Source organism: Ailuropoda melanoleuca, chromosome 8, assembly GCF_002007445.2.
Source record: "Ailuropoda melanoleuca isolate Jingjing chromosome 8, ASM200744v2, whole genome shotgun sequence".
Taxonomy (NCBI): Eukaryota; Metazoa; Chordata; class Mammalia; order Carnivora; family Ursidae; genus Ailuropoda; species Ailuropoda melanoleuca.
The window spans coordinates 127,955,968-127,983,721 of record NC_048225.1 but is presented as its reverse complement, the minus strand read 5'-3'; the positions used below and the strand labels follow the sequence as shown (position 1 = coordinate 127,983,721).

General features: G+C 39.5%; 1 protein-coding gene and 1 non-coding gene across 5 annotated transcripts in view; both read right to left on the bottom strand.

The window, feature by feature from the left end:
- Window positions 1–27,754, bottom strand: part of ASH1L (ASH1 like histone lysine methyltransferase) — a 176,245-nt gene that overhangs the window by 104,636 nt on the left and 43,855 nt on the right. For 3 of the 4 annotated variants that reach the window (XM_034667483.1, XM_034667485.1, XM_034667484.1), the window contains one exon: window positions 8,267–12,836. In XM_034667483.1, the coding sequence (XP_034523374.1) occupies window positions 8,267–12,836 (4,570 nt within the window). Of the gene's footprint in view, window positions 1–8,266; window positions 12,837–24,471; window positions 24,735–27,754 lie in introns of all 4 variants that reach the window. The other variant, XM_034667486.1, reaches the window with a different exon arrangement.
- On the bottom strand, window positions 26,174–26,280 carry LOC117803678. Its single transcript, XR_004627613.1, has one exon. It is a non-coding gene; the product is annotated as a U6 spliceosomal RNA (small nuclear RNA).

Genomic DNA, 27,754 nt, shown 5'->3' with positions numbered 1-27,754 from the left:
ACTTAATGATAAATCTACTCAGTATAAACACCTTTTTTATTTTTTCTTTAATCAGTTATCAGTTTGAGATAGCCTTCACTCAAGAATTAGTACTCTCTAGTACTTTTTATTTTTTAAAGATTTTATTTATCTGAGACAGAGTCCACGAGCGCGTGCATGCACACACGCACTGTGGGGGGGAGGGGAATGGAGGGAGAGGGAGGAGCAGACTCCCCGCTGAGCAGGGAGCCCAATGCAGGGGCTGGACCCCAGGACCCTGAGACCATGACCTGAACCAAAGGCAGACGCTTAACCGGTTGACTGAGCCACCCAGGTGCCCCGCTACTCTGCTTTAAGAAAAAAACTAAACTGGTTGTTTTGGAGTAATTTTAAATTTACAGAAGAGTTGTAAAGACAATATGAAGTAAGACTTCTCATATATCCTTTACCCAACTTCCCCTAATGTTAACCTCATATAACTATGGTACATTTGCCCAAACTTATGAAATTTACTTTAATTTTTTCACTTATGTCCTTCTCCTGTTCTAGGGTCCAATTTAAGGTATCACATTGTATTTAGTAGTCATGTCTCCTTAATCTCCCTGATCTAAGAGAGTTTCTCAATCTTTTCTTGTTTTCTCAGGTCCTTAATACTTTTGCAAAGTACTGGTCACATATTTTGTACCATGTCTCTTTTTTGGGCTTGTTTTAGTATTATTAGACTGGGGTTGTGTTTTGAAAAGAGTACTGGGGATGTGAGTTTTTGGAAAGAATACCACGCTGTATCAGAGGATATATGTTACTATAATGATTTGTCATTGGTCAAACTGAACTTGCTCCTGGTTAAGGTGCTGTCTGCTAGGCCTCTCCATTGTAAGTTACTATTTACCCTTTCTGTACTCTCTTATGTGGCATTAGATCACTAAGTTCAGTCTCTATCCAAGAAGTGGGGGGATTAAGCTCCACCTCCTTGAAGAGGACAGTCTACACATAATATCTGGAATTCTTCTGTAAGAAGGATTTGTCCCTTTCTACCACTGATCTCTTTAATCAAGTACTCGAATTTTTTTCCCCCCAAGTAAGCTCTACGCCCAACATGGGGAGTGAACTCAACAACCCCGAGATCAAGCCAGGAGTCCCATACAATCATTTATTTTTATCCACATGGATGAGCGGGTATTTACCACGTTCTTTACATTATAACCCAATAGTGTCATTAATTTTGTTGCTTAAACTATTCTTGCTTTGGCCACTGGAAGCTATTTCAGGATAATGTCCAGAAGGTAACTGGCAATTTTGTAATATATGGCATAGTGAGTAGTATTTTTGGATATTTTAACAGAATACCAATTAATGTATAATGAATCTATCTCCCAATTATGTCTAGAAAAAAAACCAGCTGAAGAGTGAGGTCAATTTAAAATAACAAAGTTTAGGGGCACCTGGGTGGCTCAGTCGGCTGAGCATCCAACTCCTGGTTTTGGTTCAGATCATGATGTCAGGGTCATGAGATCAAGTCCCGTGTGGGACACCGGGCTTAGCAGGGAGTCTGCTTGGAATTCCCCCCTCCCTGCTTGCATTCTATCTAAAATAAATAAATCTTAAAAAAAAATTTAAAAAACCACAAAGTTTAGTTATGCTCTTTTCACTTTAAGAATTATGTGACACTGAAACAATCACTTCATTGACAAGATGCAAATATTGTCTTGACAGAATGTATAAGTAAATAATAAACCAGACAGAATTGCTACAAAATTTAAAGCTGTTAAGAATTTTAACTGTGTGCACTTCCTCAGAAATCTAACATTTACCACTACACAAACAGCTGAGATCACAAAAGGTAACATGCTAAACCAAACTGTCCACTTTCCGTTCTTCTCTAACCTCTGTAGCACCTGACGCTGACTGTAAACTCCCCTCAGGACACCCAGCATGCTTCCTGGAGACAGGAGCACTCCTTTCACAGCTTCCACAATCACTGCTCTAAAATGTCTATCTTCAGGCTGATTTCTCTCCTGAGCTACAGATCTCCATATCCCACTAACCAGCATGAAACCCAAATCCGCCTTCTGCTCCAACCATCTCCTCCTGCATGCCCCCTTTCATTTAGTCATAGGGCTGTCCAACCAATTCCCGAAGAGAGGGTTTTGCAGACATTCTAAAATCTCTCCCTTTCCTCACCTCTTTTTAAAATCAACTTCCATGTTTTCTTCATCACTACCTTAGTTCAGGCCCCCATAATATTTGGCTGGGACAATTCCCAAACTGGTGCACCTGATATTTTTCCAGTCCATCTACCACGGTGCTTTCAATATAATCTCAGCAATTAATTCTTCTTCTTTAAAACCTTTAACTTCGGGGTGCCTGGGTGGCTCAGTCGGCTGAGTGTCTGCCTTTGGCTTAGGTCATGATTCCAGGGTCCTGGGATGGAGCCCTGTGTTGGGATCCCTGCTCAGCAGGGAATCTGCCTCCCCTCTGCTCCTGCTCATCCTCTTTCTCAAATGTATAAATTTTTTAAAAATAATAAAAATAAATAAATAAAACCTTTAACTTCCCATTGCCTATAGGATAAACTCTATTAAACTCCTTGGTATCTTATATAAACAAGGGGTTTTATGATCTGTCTCCTGCCTATCTTTCCATCTTCTGGGTCCCATATCAGACTGTGTGCAGTTACTTAAGCACTCCGTCAGATCTCCAAGACCCTGAAAAACTTATTTCTCTGTAAGCAATAGTCTTCACCCTTTACTCTTTGCACACTAAACTAAAAATGTCTATCTCCTCCGAAGTGAGTCCCTCTCTTCTCTGCCCCCAAAACATGTTGTGAATACCTCGATTTTAGGAGCCATCAATAAGTGTTTGTTTTTTAAGATTTTAAGTAATCTCTACACCCAATGTGGGGCTCGAACTCATAACTTGGAGATGAAGAGTCAGACTCAATTGACTGGGCCAGCCAGACGCCCCTGGGGCTATCAATAATTATCTGTATACATGTCTATGTTTTCCACTGAACCGTAAATTCCTGATGGCAGGAAATTACATTTTACTCATGCTTGTACTCCCTGTTCCTGGCAAACAATAGACAATAACTGTGAAGGGGCGGAGGGCTGCTGGGTGGCTCAGTCGGTTGAACATCTGCCTTTGGGTCAGGTCATGATCTCAGGGTTCTGGGATGGAGTCCTGCATTGGGCTCCCTGCTCAGCGGGGAGTCTGCTTCTCCCTCTGCCCCTCCACTCTCATGGTCTCTCTCTCTAATAAATAAATAAAATCTTTAAAAAAAGAAAAAAAAAAAAGAAAACCAGGACACATTTCTATCCATTAATCAAAAGAATGATTGTGAAGAAGATAGGCTCCAAGATACAGACAGAAGAATTCAGACTTTTTGATATAATAAAGAATTTATCTGTTCTTTGTCTTGGATTCCTAGCAAAGAGTTTCAAAAGCCCTTGGAATTTCCTGAGTGATAGAAGTGTCTTCATTATGCCAAAGAGGTGACTTAAGGTGGGTCCCAAGATAGCCTCAGTGATGGGGCTGCTCACTAGAAAGACCAATCACAGGATTAGAGGACTGAAATTTTGGGCCAGCCCAATCTACAGTGAGTGGAGGGGGGCTAGAGGTTGAGTTCAATCACGCAGTGATTTAAGCAATCATGTTGATGTAAATTAAGCCCAATCAAAACCCTAGACCCACAGGCCTGGTGCTGCATCTTGACTGGTGAACACAGTGATTTGCTGGGAGATGCCACCCAGATGCCACAAAATGAGGGCATGGAAGTGGTGTCCCCTTCTCCACTCTAGACATTGCCCCATGAGTCTCTTCAATTCCTGATCTGCATCCTTTATAATAAAACTGTAATCCTAAATACAGTGGTTTCAATAAGTTCTGGGTCGTTCTACCAAATTATCACAATTGAGGGGTTGTGGGAAGCCCCAAATTTGTAGCAGGCTAGACAAGAGTATGGGTGGATTGGGGCACGGAAACTTGTCCTGCACAGTAAGGGAGGTCAGTCTTTGAAGGAGTTTGCTCTTAACTCGCAGGGTCCTTCCTAACTCCAGAAAGCTAGTATCAGAGATAAACTGCAGGACACCCAGTTAGGATAGAAAATTAGTGTCAGAACAGTGACTTCAGAGCGATCTTAATGGTTTTGTTATTTTTTTTTTAAAGGGGAAGGAGACAAGTTCTTATTCTTCTTAAAGCAGTTATTTTCCTGTATTAGACCCTGAAACCAGGCTCACATTTATTCCTCCAGCCTACCTCCTGTAAGTGGTCTCTCGGGTGACTCTAATGTTTATGTAGATAATACATTCAACCACCTCACCTGTCTTCTCACTCACCTTCACCTCAATCCCCCACCTCTTACAAGCTCCTCATAACTCTTAGAGGCCTCAAACTAAAATATTCCTTAGAGACAGATACCCTGCTTCAACATCTGAACCAGGCCAAGTACAGCACACTACAGGAAATTGAGGACTGAGGGGAGCTGAAGAATGTATGCCCCAACTAAGGGGGGTGGGGGGGCTGCCACTGAGACATAGCTACTGATGTCATCCAGGAAATGTGGATTAACTGTTGCCAGATGTACTGATTTTTCTTCTAAAGAAAAGGCAGACTTCTGAACACTTACGTGAAATCTCCAGATTTTTAAACCTAAGCAATTAAGTTTTTAAAAACAGACGAGATTACAAATGGTCCCAGATAACCAAAGGCTGACGGCTATTAACCCTGTTTATCACTACTTTAAATACCAAAGTTCCACAGGGCTGTCCTAGGCCGTTCTTTCTCACTCTGTATTCCCTCCTTAGGGGAGCACCATCCATCACACGATGACAGATACAGAAGGTTCGTAAATGTATATTTTTTTTTATAGTACAGTGAAACAGCTCACACATAACTGATACAGAGAAGAATACCAGGACAATACAGACATTGTGCAGGTCCACACGTGATTTTTCAAAGCACATGAATGTTCAGAAGCACCAAGTTAACAGTGGAAGAGAATATATTCACGCAAACGAAATGGAGTAAACGCAATGCATGTCTCTTCACACTGCCCATTCATCATTCATCCCATATTCCTCTTCTTTGCTCCAACTGGTCAGAGATTTTCCGACGAGCGCTTATCCTGTGGTTTCCCACAATCTCCGTGCAAAAAAACAGAACAAGGACAATAAATAGAATCAGCTATATGTAGGATCACTTCATTTATCTGCCAATGAGGTACCTTCTGTGTCTCCAACTGAGCAGCTTCAACCCTTCTTTGTAGTCCCTTCTATCAAGTTACCTTTATCTTTTCCTAAAAAGTTAAAGCCTATGGTTACTGGAGTATTTATTTATTTATTAAACAACTTAACTTTTCCTTTTAACTGCTGCTGGCATTTTCTAGAATTATTTTTATTGGTGCTCTGCTTACAAAGTTGCATACATTTGGTGAATCTGCTCCCAGCTTTATCTTTTCCAGAAGCCCTTTTATTTTCAGTGAACGACTTTGACAGTTTCTCAAAACCTCATGGTGAAGGCCCCTATCTCCAGCCAAAACATCTTTATTGAGCTCCAGAACTACATCTCCAACTGCCTGCTCAGTCTCTCCACTTGAATGTTCTAAAGGCATCCCAAAGGTTCTGTAGATTAAAAGGGCAGACTGCTCTCTGTAACTGGGTGCCTCCTGCGGTTGGCACCAGACTCTCCAGTGTGCCTGCACGAGTCTGCCAGCATGCTTGCCTAAGTGCCACCATTTCCTCCAGACAGACCCCTACGGTGCCTACAAACTGGTCTCCCTATAGCTATTTTTCTCCTCTACAGTTCAGCGTTCACACATGGGCCAGAATGATCTTTTAAAAAAGCAAATCTAAAATCAACACCCCTCTGTCCCTTGCCTTGGTCTAGTATAAAACCTTAACTGTCTGGACACGGTCTGGCTTCTTTATTCACCACAACTCTGGCACAATCATGTGTCCCTGTCTGACCACAGTGACCCCACCACGGAGTCTCTCTAACATTCAAACTCTCAGTCCAGGACATTCAAATGTGCTCTTTACACAAACCTCAGCTTGAGAATCCAGTGGCTTCTCATCCTTCAAGTTTCAACTTTTTGTCCTTAGGCCGTAACTAGTAACTTTACCTAAATAGGTGTCCTCCTCCCCTAAGGATCCATCTCCACACTATTACATTAACTTGAGAGCATTTTCCCCTCAATTATGCCTTTATTTGTGTGCTTGCTATGCTACCAGTGTGTCTTCCCTCACTAAAGCTCAAAGTTAATGAGGCCTGCCACCATGTCTTTACTCTATGCCAGTGACTGGAATAGCACCACATGTTTTAGAATTTAAAATAAAGGAAGGAGTGAATGAATGAATAAATAAGTGGAATCCCATTTTCCCAGCTAACTGCTGCTCATCCCTCAGATAACAAACGGTTTAGAGTCACTTTCTCAGGGATGGATTGCTGCGTTGGGTCCCCATTCCACACGCTCATTGAACCTGTTCTTTTTCTTTTTTAATAACCCTTTATCAATTTTTAATGACATTTAATGTGTAAATTTTTTTATTACCCCTCTCCTCCACTGTAAGTTGCGTGAGAACAATGAACTTGCATGCCTTATTCCCTAATAGATCACAAGGGCCTACAGAGTAGAATGCCTGGCAGACAGATATTCAGTAACTGTTGCTGATTAAATATTTAACAAGTATTTGTTGAATGAATCTAATTATAAGTTTAGGAATTTTTTTTTCTTTTTATTACATCGTTAAAAAATAAAGAATGCTCAGTTTCTCAACCAAAATGGCTTTTAGTTTTTAAAAGTTCATGAATGAACATCAGGAGCAAAAACTTATCTCTGAGGTAAGGCTTATCATTTCCTCTCATAAACAAGTTTTTAATCTTTGAGGGAATAATACTACCAAATAACATCTGTGCACTACGTGCAAATCCCTTCATAAACACTATAATCTCATTACTTGTCATGATTACCCTATTATGGATATGGAATGGATACGGAGGCCTACAGAATTTACTTGGAGAATCTGATGAAATGTATGGTTTTTCTCCTGAAAAACACATACAAGCATACACACAGATAATTTTATTCATAACAAGAGAGCTTCTATGGACTCCCTAGGGTTAATTTACAAACCCCCAGGGCTGAGTTCTCTGATAAAGAACTTTTTTTTTTTTTAATTAAAGATTTTATTTATTTATTCGACAGAGATAGAGACAGCCAGCGAGAGAGGGAACACAAGTAGGGGGAATGGGAGAGGAAGAAGCAGGCTCATAGCGGAGGAGCCTGATGTGGGGCTCGATCCCATAACGCCGGGATCACGCCCTGAGCCGAAGGCAGACGCTTAACCGCTGTGCCACCCAGGCGCCCCTCTGATAAAGAACTTCTGATTAGAGATGCCTCCTACATGATTGGGCAGGGCAATGCTTCCCCTTTGTTTACTATCTTTGTTTCAATTCTGAAGACACTTTGTAGGTGTTACAAATGTATTTATTACCTAGATTTGCTTCATGTCATTTTACATGCAACTGAAGCAGCTCTTATGAAGATATCTAGAGATAACTCTGCAGAATGAAGTCCCCCTGAATATTGTTACCTTTTACGAAGCTGATAATTTTGAATGCCTAGATTTTTATTAAACTTTTTTTTTTTAAGATTTTATTTATTTATGTGACAGAGATAGAGACAGCCAGCAAGAGAGGGAACACAAGCAGGGGGAGTGGGAGAGGAAGAAGCAGGCTCGTAGCGGAGGAGCCTGATGTGGGGCTCGATCCCAGAACGCCGGGATCACGCCCTGAGCCAAAGGCAGACGCTTAACCGCTGTGTCACCCAGGCGCCCCTGAATGCTTAGATTTTTATTATGAGACATACAGGGTTAACAACATTTCTTCCTATAACATAAAATCACTTCTAATTATTAGATTAGCATATATTAAAAATCTTGCACAGCTATTAACAGCTATCTGTGAGCCATTTATCACTGAAGAAATTGTAATGGACTTTCTGCATAAGAATGAATCATTTTTCCTGGTTTCCAAAAGTTGAGTGTTATTTGTTTTTATAATGACATTTCTTCTCAAAATTCAAAATTACTGCAAAGACATACCTTATCTTACTTCTCCCATCTATTGAAAATGAGAACTTTGAAGACAACATATCACATTTATTTATAAAAACAAAAACAAACCAAAAAGCAGATCTATTAAAAGCCCACATATACGTACCAGGAAACCTGAAGGCAAAATAACCTCCTTTTCCCACACAAATAACAAGGAAACAAAATAACCCCCTTACCTGTCATGGTCTGTACTGCCCTTTCGCTGGAAGGCAGTGGCTCCTTTCTGTGAGGCCGAGTTAGTGACGTGTCCTGTGCGGAAAACAGTCCAGGACTGTCAGTTAATTTCTTCCGGCCACTGGAGTTAGGGTTTGCGACTCTGCAGCTGCCTTGCACTATTGCACTTGTGAAAAGGTTTGTGTGTTCATCACTGCTGGCAGGATCAGAGTTGGGAGTGAATCCTCCAAGGGATAAACTTGGAGAACTTTCTGAACAGTCAATCTGTAAAGGTGTTTGCAATCCCAAAGCCAATGGACTAGATTCTGAAGGCTCTCGGTGGACCCACTGCTCTTCTCTATTTATTAAGCTTTTGGAAGGAGAGAGATGAGGGCAGGACATATGACATCGGTGCTTTTCCTTATGTTTATATCGCTCTCCAACAGTTTCCTTTCCAAATCGATAGCGTTTCAAAGACTCCAAAACAGATCTGGAAGAGCCAGTGTCCATGGAAACCTGGGGTTGCTCAGAAGAACGGTGTTCTCTGTGCTTGTGACGGTGCCTATGTTTGTGCTCGACCATCCAACCATAGGCCATCTCAGGAGGAACGCTAGGGTAGGTACTCATGGAAAGGAGGGGAGTCCTGCTGGTTGTGAGAAAGGCCTCCTGTCGAAGTAGTTTATGCTTTTTCTTATGGTATTTGGTGGGATTGAGAAGTAAATGACCAGCATGCATATAGGAAGGAGGTGGAAGTGGGGGGGTGAAAGAAGGAGAAGGAGGAGGAGGATAGAGAGTGGGAGGGTACCTTCCATAGTAACCTAATCCTAGGGGAGTGGCTGTAAGGGGTGAGGGAGAATAAGGCATGCCATAGGAAGGATAGAATCCAGTACTAGAAAGAGGAAAACTGAGGCTATGCATGAAGGGCATCTCCGCCATTGCCTCCCTCATCTTAGGAGGTCTCCCTCTCTTCTTTTTTAAGTCGGGTTTTCGAATGTAGTGCAAAGGGTCTAAGGGGAAAGAAGGATGTGTATAGAAACTATTAAAGTTGATTCGAAAAATAGTTGGCAGCAGGTCTCGGGGGATAAAATGATGACTTCGATGGGTGATTCGAATTTCGCTCAGACGACTTATCAATTCCTCCAGATCTGCAATGAAGTCCGGATCCTGTCTGCTTCGGAGCTGGGGGTATTTCTTTTTCCGTTTTCGTTTCTGCCTTTTCATCTTGTCGTAGCTGAGGTAATCGTGATTCCTGCGCTTACATTTATGTTTATGTTTTTCTTTAAGACTGCTCAGGACTGTAGAGGTTTCAGGGGGAATCAGAGAAACGTGTTCAAAAGAATGCCTCCTCTTTTTCTGTCCACAAAATTTCTCTGCTCTGTCTGATGTGCTGTTGTTATCTGTTCCAATTCCACTATCACTGGGAATGGTCTCATCACTGTGAGACTCACTAATGGGAGAAGGAGTAGCTTCTTTCAGAGAGGTGAGTTCACTCAAGTGTGAAGGAGAATTTGGCAACAAAGTAGGAGGAGAGAGTCGCCTCCTCCCCTTTGAGGCTTTCTTCATTGCAAGAGTCTGAATCATGCTGCCCTGTCTGGAGTGTAAATGCAAATATGGCACTGAACTGGGTTCAACAAAGCCTGCGTCACTACTTACAGGGCTCTGACCTCCACTAGTCCCAGAAGACTGAGAGCAAATAGGTGATGGAAGAATCTCAGAACTACTAGCAGACGAAGGCAGTAAAGAGGGAAGGATCTGTCCTAATGCTGAGCCAGCCGCCTGCTGAGCGGTTTGCTCAAGGACAGCAAGGCTGGTAGGGCTACCAGAAAGAATGCCATTTAAAACAGTTTTTGGTTTTCGACCCCTTCTCTTTCCTATGTAAATGGTTCCTTTCTTGCTGACATTTATCTGTTGGCCCAATTTAGAGCCAAACGTGGCCGCAAGACTCGACACTGTGTTGTGGAGTTTGGATTGCACTTTCCCTTTATTACTTGATTCTACAGAGCTGGAAAGAATCTGATTCAACAGCTTCTTCCTCTTTAAAGTCTTCATTTTATTTATTTTGCGGATAATTGTTTTCATTAATTGTCCATTGTTTCTCTTGGTAATTTTTTTATCTGGTTCCATCTCAAGGTCACTCATGGTGCAGACAGTTGGCCTACGACTGTCGTCCAGATCGTCTGGGTCCTGAAGCTGATCCTCACTCTCAAAGAAATCACTGCTGCTTCGACGGGTGTCACTTTCAGACTCTAGCTTGTTTGGACTCTCGGTGGCAACAAACGGAGCCACTGACAGTACAGGTGGCTTCATCTTGACCGGTGACCTCATCTGCCTCTTAGGTCTGCCTCGCTTTTTTGGAAAAGGAGACACAGAAAGGCTTTGTTTGAAGGAAGGAATTTCAATTTCTGGCTGTAAAACTGGGGGTTCCTGTTCTTCCTTAGACTGCAAAGAAAAAACTTTAGAGGCAGGGATTTTTAAAGTCCTTTTAGGTGGACCTTCCAGTTGAGGCATCTCCTTAGCTTTAGGTCTTCCTCTTTTGGGCTTGTAAATATCAGACAACAGGTCACTAGAGACACACATACTGGAAGATAGTTTGTGAGTAGCAAAAGCCTTGTGAGAGGGTTTTTCACTATCAGTTAAGAGAGCAAGAGATGGAGCTGCGGACTTGCTCAACTTTGGCAATCGACGTTTAAGGAAGTCATGATCTACAAACGAAGATGGTCCAATGTTTTTCATAAACTTGGCTGGCTCAGAATTACTATTTGATAGTGAGCTACATGGAACATTTTTAAAAAGCTCTGATCTTTCTAATTCTAGCCCTTTTGGAGACCGGCATGTGCTTCTTGCCACCACTTTAGTCCACCGAGGTTTTCTTCCTTTCCTTTTTTTTAATGGTTTGGACTGCAAACTAGTGCTTAGGCTTTCAGCAACCTGGCAGTGTTTGTCAGACGCAGTGACTGCACCAAGTTTTAGAAAGGGCTTGTTACTAAATAAACTAGTGAAGTTAACAACTGAAGGGGTAACTGCGTGAATACTGGATTCAGAAGTCAAACTTGGCTTTTTTCCCAGGGAAGAGCTTATTCTTGGAATATCTATATGTGTAGTTTTTGAATCAGTTAGCTCTTTATCAATCCCTTTACATTCAATATTCATGCTGAGACCCACAGACCTATGACCAATGTTCAAATGGGTACTTTCAGAAGTAAACTGGTTCTTCCCAACAGATTCAGAAATTTCTTCCATTAATTCTGTGGTAGGACTTAAAAGTAACGGATTAGGGGCCAACTGTGAAGAAGTTTCAGGGGGACTTCTGCTTAAAGGATTAACAGATACAGTAGGTGATGGGGAAGGGAGATTGCTTTCTCCTACTGCACTAAAAGGGGATTTTGCTGCAGATGCATCAGAAGCAGCTCCCATTTGAAAGTCCGGAGAAGTGCAATACACGGGAGGTTGCTTTTCATGCTTTGAGGTTTCATAAGGCCCCCTGTCACTGGATGAGAAACTGTCCTGCTGAATGCACGATCCTTCATTAAACATTTCTTTCTCCAAATTAATGATTTCTTTTCGAACTGAGAACTTTTCCAATATGCTTTCTTTACTCTGCCGTATAACACTCTTCTCAAAAGTTTTGCTGGTGGTACTATCTTTCAGGGGTTCAGGAAGTTCCTGACTTTCATGACTACTGATGTTTGTACTACAAGAAGCCTTTAGTGGTTCCTGAGTAGGGAGCAGTGCTTCGGCTTTAAGGTTTATGGCATCTTTACTGACCAGTCCCGCCATAGAACAACTCACTAGTTTCTTTCCCATGTCCTTAGTAACTAATCCCATTGTTGAATTGGCTACAATCTTCTTTGCACAGTCCTTGGCCACCAGGCCGACAGTAGAACTCAACTTCTTGCCCAAGTCTTTATTAACCAGTCCAACCACAGTGCCAAGTCCTAACTTCTTTCCAGATTCCTTATTCACTAAACCTGGAACAATACCAATTCCTAGCTTCTTTCCTGAATCCTTGCTCAGCAGTCCTACTGTAGTGACAGTCCCTGGCTTTCTGCCTAAGTCTTTATTAATGAATACTGCTGTAGTGCCAGCTCCTAGTTTTTTCACAGAGTCCTTATTGACCAATCCTACTGTTGCATTAAACACTGACTTTTTCCCAGGATCTTTAGTTACCAATCCAACTGCTGTGCTGATAGCTGGTTTTTTTATTAAGTCCTTATGTATTATTCCAGCTACAGAGCCAACACCTGCTTTCCTGATCAAATCCTTGCTAACCAATCCCGCAGTAGTGCCAGTTCCTAACTTCTTCGGTTTAGTCTTGGAAGACTTAGAGGGAGGACAAGTTGCAATGAGCTGTGCCAACTTTTCTGTCACACTAGTTCCTCCATTAAGTAATGCTCTGTCCTTTAAATCAGGATCCCGGCCACCAACAAGAGTAGATGATGCCGCATTAATGTAATCTGTCATTTCTGAGTGCACTGGAGAAAGCTTCTTAGACAAAGGACTGTTTTCTCCCTGTGAATGAAGATGGATGCTCTCTTCAGACTGGCATTCAACGGCTGCAACATCACCTGTTTTCTTGTACAACTTTGAAGGGTCCTAAAATTTGAACAAGAAAAAGGTTTCAGAGAGAGTAAGTAAAGCTTCTATCACTTCAGTTTAGCATTACAAGTGAACAAACCAACTGATCACGTATCAGGTAAAAGGTAGGCAATAGTGCTTTTTGAAAAAAAAAAAGACAAATGTTACACTGTGTCACAGGATGTGAGTTCCTCTGCTGCTGTCAGAAGCTAGCAAAATGTTATCTTTGTTGACTTCCAACCTACCATATAAACCTATATATTACTCAGTATTTAGAAATATCCCTATCCTTTTCTGACATTGTTTTAAAAAGGCAAATTACCAGTCTACTCTTACTTTACTTTAAACTGAATAAAGGCATATTAGCATACAAATACACTGTTTTTGAAAACAGAAATATTGTTAGTTACAATATCCCATGGTCCTCTTTTAAAATAATCTATCACAGCCTACCTCCTTCTTTGATTCAAAGATTTCCAACCAGCGCCGTATGACCCCACCCATTTCCACTCCTTTAGCTCACTCTCACTTATGGTCTAGAATGAGTAGTCACTCCAGTTCCCTCTTAAGTGACACGAATAAAAAGGACAATGAAATACATTCATATTTTCTTTAGAATGTATTTTTACATAACATTTTGGGGCTCGAAGTAACTTTTAAATCATTAACATAAATTGTTATCCAGTTCATGAATCCTCACCGCATACTTTACAATTGAATTCATTACTTCACACAGCAATCTGTTTTACTTTTGGATAACAATTAAAGAGTTGTCTTCTAACGCGCCTGGGTGGCTCAGTCGGTTAAGCGTCTGCCTTCAGCTCAGGTCATGATCCCAGGACCCCAGCGTCCTGGTTTCGAGCCTGCATTAGGCTCCTCGTTAGTGGGGAGACAGCTTCTCCCACCCCCTCTCTCTCCTTGCTGCTTCCCCTGCTTATGCTCTCTCTCTCTCGTTATCTGTCAAATAAATACATAAAATCTTAAAAAAAAAAAGCTCTCTTTTATCCACTTCCTCTTTTTTCCTTCAGCATAGTTTTTTTTTTATGCAATTAAAGTAATAATTGACAGAAAGAGTTCTTTTTAACCATGAAACAGAAATGAAAGACTTGAACAAATGGAAAGACATACTGTGTTCGTGGATAAGACAACATAAAGATGACAATTTTTCCCTAAACAAATTTAAAAATTTAATGTTACCCCAATAAAAATACCACCAAGATTTCTTTTGGGAATAAGAAAAATTATCATATTCATTGGGAAAAATAGACAAGCAAGAATACCTAGCAAAATCTAAAAAGAAGAAAAGTTGGGGCGCCTGGGTGGCTCAGTTGGCTAAGTGTCTCTCTTTTTTTTTTTTTTTTTTTAAGATTTTATTTATTTGACACCAGATAGACAGCCAGTGAGAGGGAACACAAGCAGGGGGAGTGGGAGAGGAAGAAGCAGGCTCCCAGCGTAGGAGCCTGATGTGGGGCTCGATCCCAGAACGCCAGGATCACGTCCTGGCTTAACGACTGTGCCACCCAGGTGCTCCAAGTGTCTCACTCTTGATTTCAGCTCAGATCATGATCTCAGAGTTGTGAGATCAAGCCCCGCACCCATGGTGCCTGTGTAAGATTCTCTCTCTCCCTCTGCCCCCCAACCCAAACATGAAAAGAAGAAAAGAAAGGGGATAACTGCACCAAATGTTAAAAGTATTTTTTAAAGCTTCCTTTTTTTAAAAAAGATATTTATTTATTTATTTGACAGAGACTGCCAGTGAGAGAGGGAACACAAGCAGGGGGAGTGGGAGAGGAAGAAGCAGGCTCTTAGCAGAGAAGCCTGACGTGGGGCTCAATCCCAGATGCTGGGATCACACCCTGAGCCGAAGGCAGACGCTTAACGACTGCGCCACCCAGGCACCCCTATTTTTTAAAGCTTCTATCGTGAAAACGGTATGGAACTGACATCTGAAAAGATGAAAGAACCAATGGAACAGGGCAGAGCAACAAAACACAAACATCCAGACATGAACTCTTTGTAACACGGTGTGACTCCTGTTACAGCAGGGAGATCGGTGAGAACTAGGAAACTACCACCTACATTAACTATGCCTCTGACCAAGGAATCCCACTGTGGGAGAGCTATTCTGAGAGACATTGGCAGAAATACAATGACTACAGAAAGCTCTAAAACGTACCACTATGTTTTAAGATTTTATTTTAAGAATCTCTACACCCTACAGGGGGCTTGAACTCACAACCCTGAGACGAAAAAGCCAGACAGGTGCCCCTGCCACTATTTTAATAGCAAATCCCTAAAATGATTATCTACAGGAGAGTGGTTGAGTAAACCAAAGTATATCTGTACAACGAAGTACTACGAAACTGGAAAAAAAAACAAGGAAGTATCCACATACTGCTGCAATGCTCTTCAAGACAACACTGTTAGATGAAACAAGCAGGACAGAGGAGTATGAGTGTACACCTGATGAGATAACATGGGAGGAAAACCAAAGGTGAATACAAATGGTGACCTTTGAGGAAGGAAGGAAACCTAGAAGTTAGATCTCTGCATTTGCTTACGGTTCTAGATTTGCAGTTAGTGTTTTAAATATTTAAGAAACAAAATTACATCATATAGAAAAATATTCCACATGTCTAAATATTGAAAACAATGTAAACAAATACATCTATCAAATTAACTACATAACTACATGGAAAACAATTATTTTGAATTATCTTTTTAAAAGATTTATGTATTTATTTTAGAGATGAGAGAGCATGCACGAGCACAAGTAGGGGGACGGGCAGAGAGAGAGAAAGACAAGCAGACTCCTCACTAAGCACAGAACCCCCACAGGGTTCAATCCCACAACCCTGTTATCCTGACCAGAGCTGAAATCAAGAGCTGGAAGCTTAACCGACTGAGCCACCCAGGCACCCCTATTTTGAATCAGTTTAAAACACAGTATTTAGACAGCATGTTTTAAAGACAAAAAGCTGCCCATAAAAAAAATCTTAAATTGCATCCAGCGTGAGTATCAGTATTGGTATATTGGTATAATTATTTTGAACCTAGATAGATGGATAATTGATAGACAAACAGATCAAATAAGTACTATATGAATGTCATTACAAACCAAAATTGTGGAAGAAGGAAGGTGATATAATACAAAATCAAAGAGGTTAACTAAAAACCCTGTAATTTTGGGGTGCCTGGGTAGTTCAGTCAGTTAAGTGTCTAACTTGGGCTCAGGTCATGATCCCAGGGTCCTGGGATTGAGTCCCATATCACTCTCCCTGCTCAGCAGGGAGCCTGCTTCTCTCTCTCCTCTGCCGTTCCCCCTGCTTGTGCTCTCTGCCTCTATCTCTCTGTCAAATAAATAAATAAAAATCTTAAAAAAAAACCAAACCTGTAATTTTAAGCTGGAATTAGAAATGTACAAAGTCTTTAACACGCATGTGTGCACATATACACACATGCTTATTCCCCTATCTCCATCAAATGGCCTATAAACAATGAAATTCCAGTAGCAATGAACACCTCTAATACTCGAGACTGTGGTCTCTACCTACTACTTCCCATTAAAATGAACCAGAGCTCCTTGTGGAACAGACTGTTTCCAAGTATTAGGAAATGTACAAGAGGATCCAAGTGACGCCTATGTATCTCCTCCCTTGTACCAGCCACTCTATACTTTTTAATTTGAAATTTACCATAATGAAATGCTTTTATTAAAAAAATTTCTTACTAAGCGTGAAGTAAAATTTGCCTTTCTGTAACTTGCATTTACTGATCTGAGTCTCACCTTCCCAAACCCCACAGAATAAGTCTAAGTGCTCTGCTTTCCAAAAGCTTTTCACCCATTTGAACTCAACCAACATAGTCAATCTTCTGTCCCTAAGCGGTTTCACATCTTTTCTGTCATTTTCCGACAGCCTAGTTTCAGTTTCTCAATACTCGTCTTTACACTGTGGCAACTGAAGCAGAACACAGCACCACCAACAGCTGATGAAATCAGAGTTAAGGGAACGTAATTACCTCTTTTCGACTAGACTCTTACAATTTTGCTCAAGAGGAAACAGACTTTTTTGACAGTCTCCTGTATAATTTATGTCAAGCTTGTAATTAAAGAACCTCTTATATTTTCTTCCCATTCTATTAAACAATATTCTCATTCTGTACTTTTACACTTTTCAAAATTTAAAAATTAAGGGGCTTTAAAAATTAAGGGGCTTTATTATTTTATGTATTTAAAAATATATTTGTATCTGAAAATTATGGCATTGCCAATTTTAAAACTGACCTAGGGGTGCCTGGGTGGCTTAGCCGTTAGGTGTCTGCCTTCGACTCAGGCCATGATCCCACAGTTCTGGGATCGACCCCGCGTTGGGCTCCCTGCTCAATGGGAAGCCTGCTTCTCCCTCTCCCACTCCCCCTGCTTATGTTCTCTCTCTCGCTGTGTCTGTCAAATAAATAAAATCGTAAAAAACAAATAATAAAACAGACCTAAATCTTTCTTGTATAAACCATGACTATGTGCAATAACACTGATAAAGCTTATTAACAGTAGTGAATGGAAGGAGCCACTGTATACTATGTGATTCCATTCATATTTGGTTCACAAATAGGCATTACTAGTCATAACATTAAAAGTCAGGAAAACAGTCACCACTGGTATGAGGTAGTATGGTACGTGGTAGGAGTAAAAGGAAAGGCGTGTGGGTAAGGCTTAACGGGTGCTGGCAGCGTTCTCTCTCTTACCTGAATGCTGGTTAAATGGGGTGTTTGGGTTTGTGAAAATTCATTGAGCTGTCACACTTACGAATTAAATGTATTTATACTTCAATTAAAAAGTTATTTTTAAAAATTCTGCCCAAAAGTAGAGATATATACAGCTCCCATAAGCTGTGAAAGGACTGGAGTTCAATCTGGATTTTTCATCCCATCAGAAATATAGATCTCCAATGAACTAAAATCAGCCGAAAGCAGTATCCCACAGCAAATGGTCAATGATTAAAGAGAAGAAAAACAACAACAACAACAACAAAGACATACGTAGATAATTTGGTTTTGGTTTCAAAGACCTTTTCTTCCAAATCCTGATATTAGATAAACTGAGTTGATGAGTTAATAGATGTTAAAAAAAAGTACATTTGGTACTGGTGGTATTATCCTCTTACATTTCCTTTTTTTTTTTTTAAGATTTTATTTATTTACTTGTCAGAGAGAGAGAGAGAGAGAGACTGAGGGAGAGCACAAGCAGGGGGAGCAGCAGGCAGAGAGAGAAGCCAACTCCCCCCTGAGCAAAGAATGCCAATGCGGGGCTTATCCCAGGACGTTGGGATCATGACCCAAGCCAAAGGCAAACGCTCAACTGACTGAGCCACCCAGGCACCTCTCCTCTTACACTTCTAAGAACCCTTTAAAATGACAACTAGTAATAGTAAGTACCATTTTTAAGACAGTATATATTAGCCAATGGAAAAATTATTGTATCAAAGCATCCTAGTAGGCATATAATTTTTTTCAACATGAAAAGAACTTTCTCCCAAAGATAAAGGTATGCTTATTTAAAAAAAGAGACAAAAATACTATCACCCATGGATAAACACTTTTACATTTCAGATATTTCCATCACATGCACATGTACATTCTTTCATAACAATGAGCCCAAAATGCTTTGTTTTGTAGCTCAGTTAAATGATACTAGGAAGATACCTCTCTGTGCAAATGAATCAGGAGTTAGACTACTGATTCAACGGTTTCATAATAGTCCATAATTCATAAAATCAACCTCTGACTTCCTTTTAAAATAATTTCGTTATTTTTTATTATGAATATATGATGAACATGCAATTACACCGATCTTTGCCTACTTGTCCAATTACTTCCTTCAGAGAACTACTAGATCTAAAGGGATATACAATAAATAGTTACACATGTGGACCAGCTACACGCAAAAGGGAAAAGAAGTTTCTTTTAAAAGTAAAAAAAAACTTCATTATAAAAATCCAGACTGTACAAACAATACATTTCTGCGACTCAAGATAACACGTTAGGATTTGTGATTTCCTACACTGTTAGGCAATGCTTCTTATAGCAGAAACAACAATACCATCTGACAACTCAACCCTGATAATTCTGAAATTAAACATTGCCAATTTGGGTGATTTGGTTATAGCTATGTTCAGAGATTTTACTGTCTCCCATTTACCGTTCCAGTAAGTTGATTAAGTTTTCATTTCAAATGCTATTATTTCTAGGATTATTATTTAAGTTCATTTTCAAATCTACTTGCTATTGTCCTGTTTTTATCAAATCGCTTTTTGCCCATTTAAACACTTAAAAATCTGGGGCGCCTGGGTGGCTCAGTCGTTAAACGTCTGCCTTCGGCTCAGGGTGTGATCTCAGAGTCCTGGGATTGAGCCCCACATCAGGCTCTTCCGCTGGGAGCCTGCTTCTCTCCCACTCCCCCTGCCTGTGTTCCCTCTCTTGCTGGCTGGCTGTCAAATAAATAAATAAAATCTTAAAATAAATAAATAAATAAACACTTAAAAATCTTTCAGATGGTTTCCGTATCTACAGTTCTTTGGATGTGAAGCTATGTGTGCATGTACTAACTTGCCCTACTGTGAGTTTGTGTTCATGTGCAGTCTGTAATTTTCTGTTTACATTATGCCATGTAAGTTTTTTTGGTGGGATGTCGATGTTCTAAACGTGAACCGAAGACTGTGTATTCCCATTTTCAGTGTTTAAAATTTCACAACCTATTAAGTTTTTTGTATTTCTATTTACATTTCATTTACCACCTGTTATTTTGAATGTCCTGTCACATGATTTTGCTGGCTGTGCGTATTTCTTCAGCACGGAAATAACTGTTCAAAAGCCTTGGTACCTACTATCTTTCTACATTGTGGAATTTATCATTACTGATTTAAAAGAACCCTCAGTATGTTAGAAATAATGGTTCTTTTTTCTCTCATGTTACACATATTTCCCCCAATTTATCAGTTGTCTTTCCAGTTCCTATTAGATTTCTTACAAAGTTACAATCTATTATGCATTCAAATACCTATGAAAAACTACTAAGCACCTCACACAGGCTGTCAGTGAACCCCCACAACTAAATGATGTAGGTACTATGATTAACCTCAGTACGAAGAACAAGAGAAAAGTTGAGATACTACCAGCCCAAGGTCACCTAACCAGGTAAGCGACCAAGGTATGACTTAAACCTAGTCTCGTTTCACAGTCAAAACTCTTAACTATTACAGTCAATAAAACAGTCTCTTTAGCTCTACAGCTGTTTTCATACTGTATCTGGGAAGGTCAAACTTTCCTGAAGACAACAATCTTCACCACATTTTCAAGAATGGTTTTTTTTTTCTTTTTAAACTATTTATGTATTTTCAAAATAATCTGTGAGTAGGTACTCAGCTTTAACCTCAAGAGGAGTTTTTCTATTACTCCATGTTCACTGACTTGAAATACATTCTTCATTTATTTTATTCATATTTGGGTCTTTCTTTAAGCTCTCCATTTTGCTTCACTCACATTTATGTTTATTATTGAGCCACTAATACAATATATTGATCCTATAACTTTACAAAAAGTTTTAATACTTGAAAAGACTAATTTTTCATTTTTGCGCTCCTGTAGAAATTCCTTGGCTATTTATAAAATTATCGAGATATAATTCATATGTCATAAAAAGTTGTCCACTGTTTAATGGAGTACAGAATATCAGGTGGCAGAAGATTGAAAATGTTCTGGAGGTGGATGGTGATGATGGTTTCACAACAATGTGAATGTACTTAATGCCCACAGAACTGTACGTGTAAAACTGGTTTAAAAGGTAAATTTGACGTTATGTATATTTTACCACATTAAAAATTCACAGATAAATTTTGGGAGAACTGACCTTCATGATGATCCTGTTCAAAAACATTTCCATTTGTTCAAGACTCAATAATATTTTGCAGCTTTCTTCTTCTAGATCTTAAACCCTGAGAGTTGGTTATTTCTAGATATTACTGTTTTCTCATTTATTACTCTATTAGTCAATCACCTCACTGAATTCTCTTACAAGCTTTTTGACTGACTCTCTTGGAATATCAATGTGTACAGCATCATCTGCAAATAATAGTAATCTTAATTACTTTTTCTGTTTTTATCCTTCTAATTTCTCCTTTCCAATTTTATTAACTAGTGTCTCCCAGTAACATTATTACATAACAGTGACGACAAACAGCATCTGCTTCATCTACGTTTCAGTGCAAATGCTCTGGTATCTCTCTCTCTCTCTCTACATACATATGTGGACATATATGCAGAAGCACATTTATGTGTCTACATATATTACATACTTTTACATATTTATTTTACACATTAAGGGAATATCAGTTTTTCTCTTTTTCTAGCTACTGGTGTTTCTAGTATTATACTCCCTTGGATTTCTGGGGAAAAACAATCCATAGTAATACATAGCTCTTTTTTTCCCCTAAATAAACAATTTTTTAAAAAAGATTTTATTTACCTATTTGAGAGAGGGCATGTGTGCGTGCCGGCACGATCATGAGTGGGGGCCAGGGACAGGGGAGAGGGAGAAGCGACTCCCCACTGAGCAGGCAGCCTGACACTGGGCTCAGTCCCAAGGCCCTAGGATCATGCCCTGAGCTGAAAGTAGATGCTTACCTGAGCCACCCAGGGACCCCTCCTTTAAATAAACATTTTGAGATAATTGTAGGTTCACGTGTAGTTGTGAGAAATAATAGAGATCCAGTATACCCTTTACCCAAGTTCCTCCAGTAACACCTTGCAAAAGTATAGTTACCACAACCAGGATACTGATATTAACATAATCCACAGATCTTATTCAGATTCTCCCAGTTTTACACATATTCATTTGTGTGTTTTTATATATGTGTTTAGTTCTATACAGTATTACCATCACCTGCGTAGGTCCACACATCTAGCACTACAATCAAGACACAGAATGGTCCCATAACCAAAAGGATCACTTGTGTTGTCTGTATATTGCAAAGCTTCATATTTTTTAACTAAGAAAATTATAACTGAAGTCAAAGACTGTAAGCCTTGGCTATCAATTGTTAATGACATAAGACAAGCACAGAGCTACCACAACATTCTGGAAAGATGAAGGACACCTATGAACTTGTTTCCATAAAATATAAAGCAAATCTACTTCTATCTTGCCGAATTAAGTTGAAATATGCTTAAGACTTTTTGTCAAAATAGGCAAAAAACTTTGCTTTGACATTTAAAGATTTAACAATTCCAAGGACTGATTTGTAACCTTGAGACTAAAATGAAGTCCTTATAGAACTACATAGGCTATTTATTATAAAAGGTAGTTTCAATCATTAAGAATTATAGATTTTCATTCTTGAACAGTGGTATAATAATAGAGTAATATACCTTTAATTAATTCAACAAATCTAAATAATACTAGGTGTAGTCCTCCTTGTATATATATTTAAAAGTAAGCTAAAGCAAAACTTACCCATATTCAGAAGAATATGTGCTCAAACAAGATTATTGTGTAGTTTCCCTTTTTGTGCTATCTTTGTAAGGCTTTAGAATTAATACTACGCTTGCCTTCTTCCCTTTCTTAGGCTCTGCAAATGTCTGAATAATTTTGGAATTATCGGTCTCCTCAAGGTTTTATAGAATTAAACCAAAGCCAGGAACAGGATTTCTGGGCAATAGTATTAACTGTGAGAGACTTCTCTATTATTAATTTTTGATGATCAGTAAGTTAAAATTTTCTGTGATTTCTGGAATCAGATTTAGTAAATTATCTTTTTTAAAAAAATCACTGTTACCCATGTTTTCACATTTATTTGCATTCACATATTTAAGATTTTATTTTTAAGTAATCTTCGCACCCAATGTGGGTTTTTTTTTATTTTAAAGGTTTTATTTATTTTTATTTATTTATTTGACAGAGACAGCCAGCGAGAGAGGGAACACAAGCAGGGGGAGCGGGAGAGGAAGAAGCAGGCTCCCAGTGGAGGAGCCTGATGTGGGGCTCGATCCCAGAACGCTGGCATCACGCCCTGAGCCGAAGGCAGACACTTAACGACTGTGCCACCCAGGCACCCCCAATGTGGGGTTTGAACTCACCACCCTGAGCTCCACTAACTGAGCCAGCCAGGAGCCCCTTCTTTGCATATAACTAAACAAAAAACCTAAGTATTAGAACTTTAACTTCTACTGTATTTGGAGTTATTTGCCCTTTAGCACTACTTATTTTATATATTCCTGTTTTCCCTCCCTCCTGTTTACTTGTGGGTTACACTTGCTAAATAAAATCTTACGTTTCATTTCCCCCCAAAAGAATCACTATCTGGATAGTGACTGCCTTTATTTTCTAGTTCATTTCCGCATTCTGGATTCTCAAACACTCCTCTCCTAAGATTGTTTTGTTCTCTTGATAGGTACTGAGGGGAATTGTTTATTCCATTTATTTTCATTCTTTCCCTTTTAATTGATATTTAAAGGTACCTTCTCTTTAAATATGGCTTTTGTTATTTTCTAGAAATTCTGAGGTTTGGGATATTTCCAGACTGTGAGATCTTTTTGTTGTCGGCTTTTTGTTGTCTGTTAATTTCTAGTCTTTCTCTACCGTGATCAGAGAATACTGTTTGTTTTTACTCTTTATGCTAGCTTATTGTATGTTCAATTTTTGTGAGACTCTGTTATGGACTGAAGTTTGTGCCGCCAAAATTCGAATGCTGAAGCCCTAACCCCACCCCCTAAATGTGGTTGTTTGTCCTTCAAGGAGACCTTTACTTCAGCATAAACGAAGTTAGAAAGGTGAGACCCAAATCTAATAAAAATGGGGTCCCTGTCAGAGGAAGAGAGCTCAGAGATCTTCCTCTCAATTCACAGAGAAAAGGTCTTGTGAGGACACATCAAGAAAATGACTGTCTCTACCAGCGAAAGAGTCCTCACCAGAAACCAACCCTGACAGCAAAATGATCTTGGACTTGTAGACTCCAGAACTGTGATGAAAGAAATTTCTGTTTTTATTTATTTTTTTTTTAAAGATTTTATTTATTTATTCGACAGAGATAGAGACAGCCAGTGAGAGAGGGAACACAAGCAGGGGGAGTGGGAGAGGAAGAAGCAGGCTCACAGCAGAGGAGCCCGATGTGGGGCTCGATCCCATGACGCCGGGATCACGCCCTGAGCCGAAGGCAGACGCCTAACCGCTGTGCCACCCAGGCGCCCCGAAATTTCTGTTTTTAAACCACCTGGTCTATATGTTGTTATGGAAATCCTAGTAGCTTGAAACACCATCACATTTTTGTTACACTTTGACTTTTCACAGCCTAAACTTTTTTTTTTGACACTACGTGGAATGTACTTAATCTGTTAAACTAAAAAAATGTAGAAAACGTGTATTCCTAGAAATTCAGAACGATAACTTATACTTAGCCGTCGATATTGGCTCTCTGCTATCAGTAGTGATTAAATTAGTATACTCTTCCTGTTCCTGCCTCATCAATGACTATCAGTTTTTTTTTCTTTATCGGTTTTATCAACTTTAAATGACATTTTCTGACCCCTACTATAATAAATGAAGAATCAATGTATAAACTACTTCTCCATGTTCTCTCATTTCCCCAATTTTTATTAAACTTACAAAACCAACTGCAGTCCCTTTGTTTTAGCCTTTCCATTCTTCTTTTGTTGGCTAACAAAAAAATTGAAGGTTGTCTTCCACAGTTTGTTGAAGAATGAAAACAATACACTCTGAATTCAAGTGTTCAAAAAAGTTGGTCAATATCCTTCTGGCATAGATGAACTGTTCAGTTTGAGGGCATTATGAAAATTGCTCTTTTGGTTCTGAATTTTCACGCGAACACCTCGAATTTCATCCTCCCAGAGGTAACTTGATCCTTTGACCTGGATCACAAAAGAGAGTCTAAGCTTTACTGATAAAGTCTAACACTGCAATTGTTTCTATGACAAACACTCTATAATAATATTAAATGAGACCTAATAAGCCCTTTCAGTCTATTTACTGAAATTTTCTATTATTTTATTTTTTTAAATTTTTATCTTTTTAAAATATTTTATTTATTTGAGAGAGAGAAAGAGAGTGCAAGAGAAAGCAAGCAGGAGAAGGTGGGAGGGGGAGAGGGTGAGGGGGAAGCACACTCCCCGCTGAGCAGGGAGCCAGGACTCCGGGATCATGACCCGAGCCAAAGGCAGAAACTTAACCAAGTGAGTCACCCAGGCACCCCGAAATTCTCTATTATTAGACCATGTCTTTATATTATGTTTTTAACAGCTGATCTAATTTAAAAACTCTGCCTTTCTATTTGAAGATACCAATTATGCATATCTTCTATTTCTTCCCCCTTTCCCCATATATATTACACCTTGCCCATCCTTTTGAACTTTGTTCATTTCCATTTTGTTCCTTCTTCCCCCGTTTTCACATGTGCTGCTTCTAACTGCACTTTTCTATAACTAATTTTTCTCTGTCTCCTAGTATGCCTTCAAATGCCTCATATGTCTCCTGTGTTCTTGAAACTGCTGTTTTATCCTGAATCATTTTTACAAAAGTGATTGTTTTAATTTTTTGTAATTCCCAGCAAAATATTTGGAAACAGTATCCTTGCTACAACTGCAATCCAGTCTCTAAAACTTGTCAGCTGGGGAAGCTCTGTTTGGAACTGACAATTATTTTTCTCAGCATTTGAAGATATAATTCTTTTGTTCCCTAACCTTTCTTTAGTTGTTTGAAGGCCTAATACTTGTTTAACTGTTGCTCCTCTGTCTAATCCTCATTGTTTTAGATTTTTTTGTCTTTGACATTCTACCGATTCACTTAATGTGTCAGTGTAGACATAACTTTATCAATCCTTCTCAGAACACGTCCATTATAAATATTCAATTTGGGGATATTCCCCCTCAAATATTAGATATCCTCATTTATTCTTCAGGACTCCAATTTGGACATATTTGACTTATTACCATCCTTTATCATCTTTTTTTTTTAAGATTTTATTTATTTATTTGACAGAGATAGAGACAGCCAGTGAGAGAGGGAACACAAGCAGGGGGAGTGGGAGAGGAAGGAGCAGGCTCACAGCAGAGGAGCCTGATGTGGGGCTTGATCCCACAACGCCGGATCACGCCCTGAGCCGAAGGCAGACGCTTAACCGCTGTGCCACCCAGGCGCCCCCATCCTTTATCATCTTTAATTCTTTCTACCATTTTGACATCTCTGGCTCTGCTACATTCTGGGTAATTTTCTCAATACTATTTTCCAGTTCATTATTCTCTCCACAGCTGTGTCTAAATTGAAAGCTAAACTATTGTTCACTGAGCCTTTATTTATTTAGGAACACTTCATACATTTGAGTGTCTTCCTTGCCCAGGGGCCATGCTAGTCTTCTCTGTATCTTTCTAATTTTATTTTATGTGGTGCCAAAACAAGCACCACTGAGTCTTTAAATGTAAATGGGTGCACTTTTTTCATCATGAAAATAAACTGTTCAACATATCCAGAAAATATATTTCACTGGCGTCTTTTGAAAATCCGCCTGGTTATCTTCTTCTTAAAGGTTTATTCTTACCTCTTGCTTATATTCTTTTAAGTCTATAATCATTTCAAATACTTTATATTCTTTTTGTTAAGGGAAGATTCACAACTTTTTGTTTATTTCTTTTTTAAGTAAGCTCTATGCCTAACTTGAGGCTCAAACTCATGACCGTGAGATCAAGAGTCCCATGTTTCACCGACTGAGCCAGCCAGAAGCCCCAAATACTTGACATTCTTAATTCAACAACTGTATTATTTGATGCTCCTGCAGAATTTAATCCTGTTGTTAGCTGTGTTTGGGTTCTCGCTGCTCATCATGGATAACTTTCTTGAGATATTTTTTTTCAATGTTTAATTCTGAACTCTTCTTAGAGGTGCTTCACTGAGGGTACAGACCCTAAGACTCCTACTTCCAACTCCTTACCTTGAGTAGGCTTAGAATAAAATGCAGATCAATTTTAAATTCTTCTCTAGACAGGGGTGTATTTTTCTGGGAGGAAGGTAACAAAAACATATGTAAAGGAAAACACCGAGATATAGCCTTTTAAAAAAAGATTTATTTATTTATTTACTTATCTGAGCGAGCGAGTGAGCAAGTGAGCATGAGTTGGCGGGGGCAGCAGAGGGAAAGGGAGAGAAGCCGACCCCCTACTCAGCAGGTAGCCCAATGCAGGGCTCGATCTCAAGACTCTGAGATCATGACCTGAGCTGAATCCAAGAGTCCAACCCTTAAAAAACTAAACCACCTTGGCTCCCCACTGAGATAGATCTTTTAAAAAAATAACAACAACAAAAAACAGTATCTAAAAAGGAACAAAGATATGAACAGACAATTCAATGTAGAGAATTAAATAGCAGAACAAGAAAACATGTTCGAACTCACTAGAATAAGGGAAGAAACAAATGCTAAAAGATAGGGCTTTTGGGGCGCCTGGGTGGCTCAGCTGTTAAGTGTCTGCCCTTGGCTCAGGGCGTGATCCCAGGGTCCTGGGATCGAGCTCCACATCGGGCTCCCTGCTCTGCTGGGAGCCTGCCTCTTCCTCTCCTACTCCCCATTGCTTGTGTTCCGTCTCTCGCTGGCTGTCTCTGTCAAATAAATAAATAAAAACTAAAAAAAAGGAAAGAAAAGAAAGAAAAGAAAAAGAAAAGAAAAGAAAAGAAAAGAAAGAAAGAAAGAAAGAAAAGAAAAGAAAAGAAAAGAAAAGAAAAGAAAAGAAAAGAAAAGAAAAGAAAAGATAGGGCTTTTAACTTTGTCTACTATGAGTGACTACCAAGAAGTGAAGGAGAATGAAAAAAATAAATGAGACCTCAAGAAACATATTCACAGAATTTAACGGGAGGGCAAGTTACAAAGAGGAAGACAGAAAAAGAA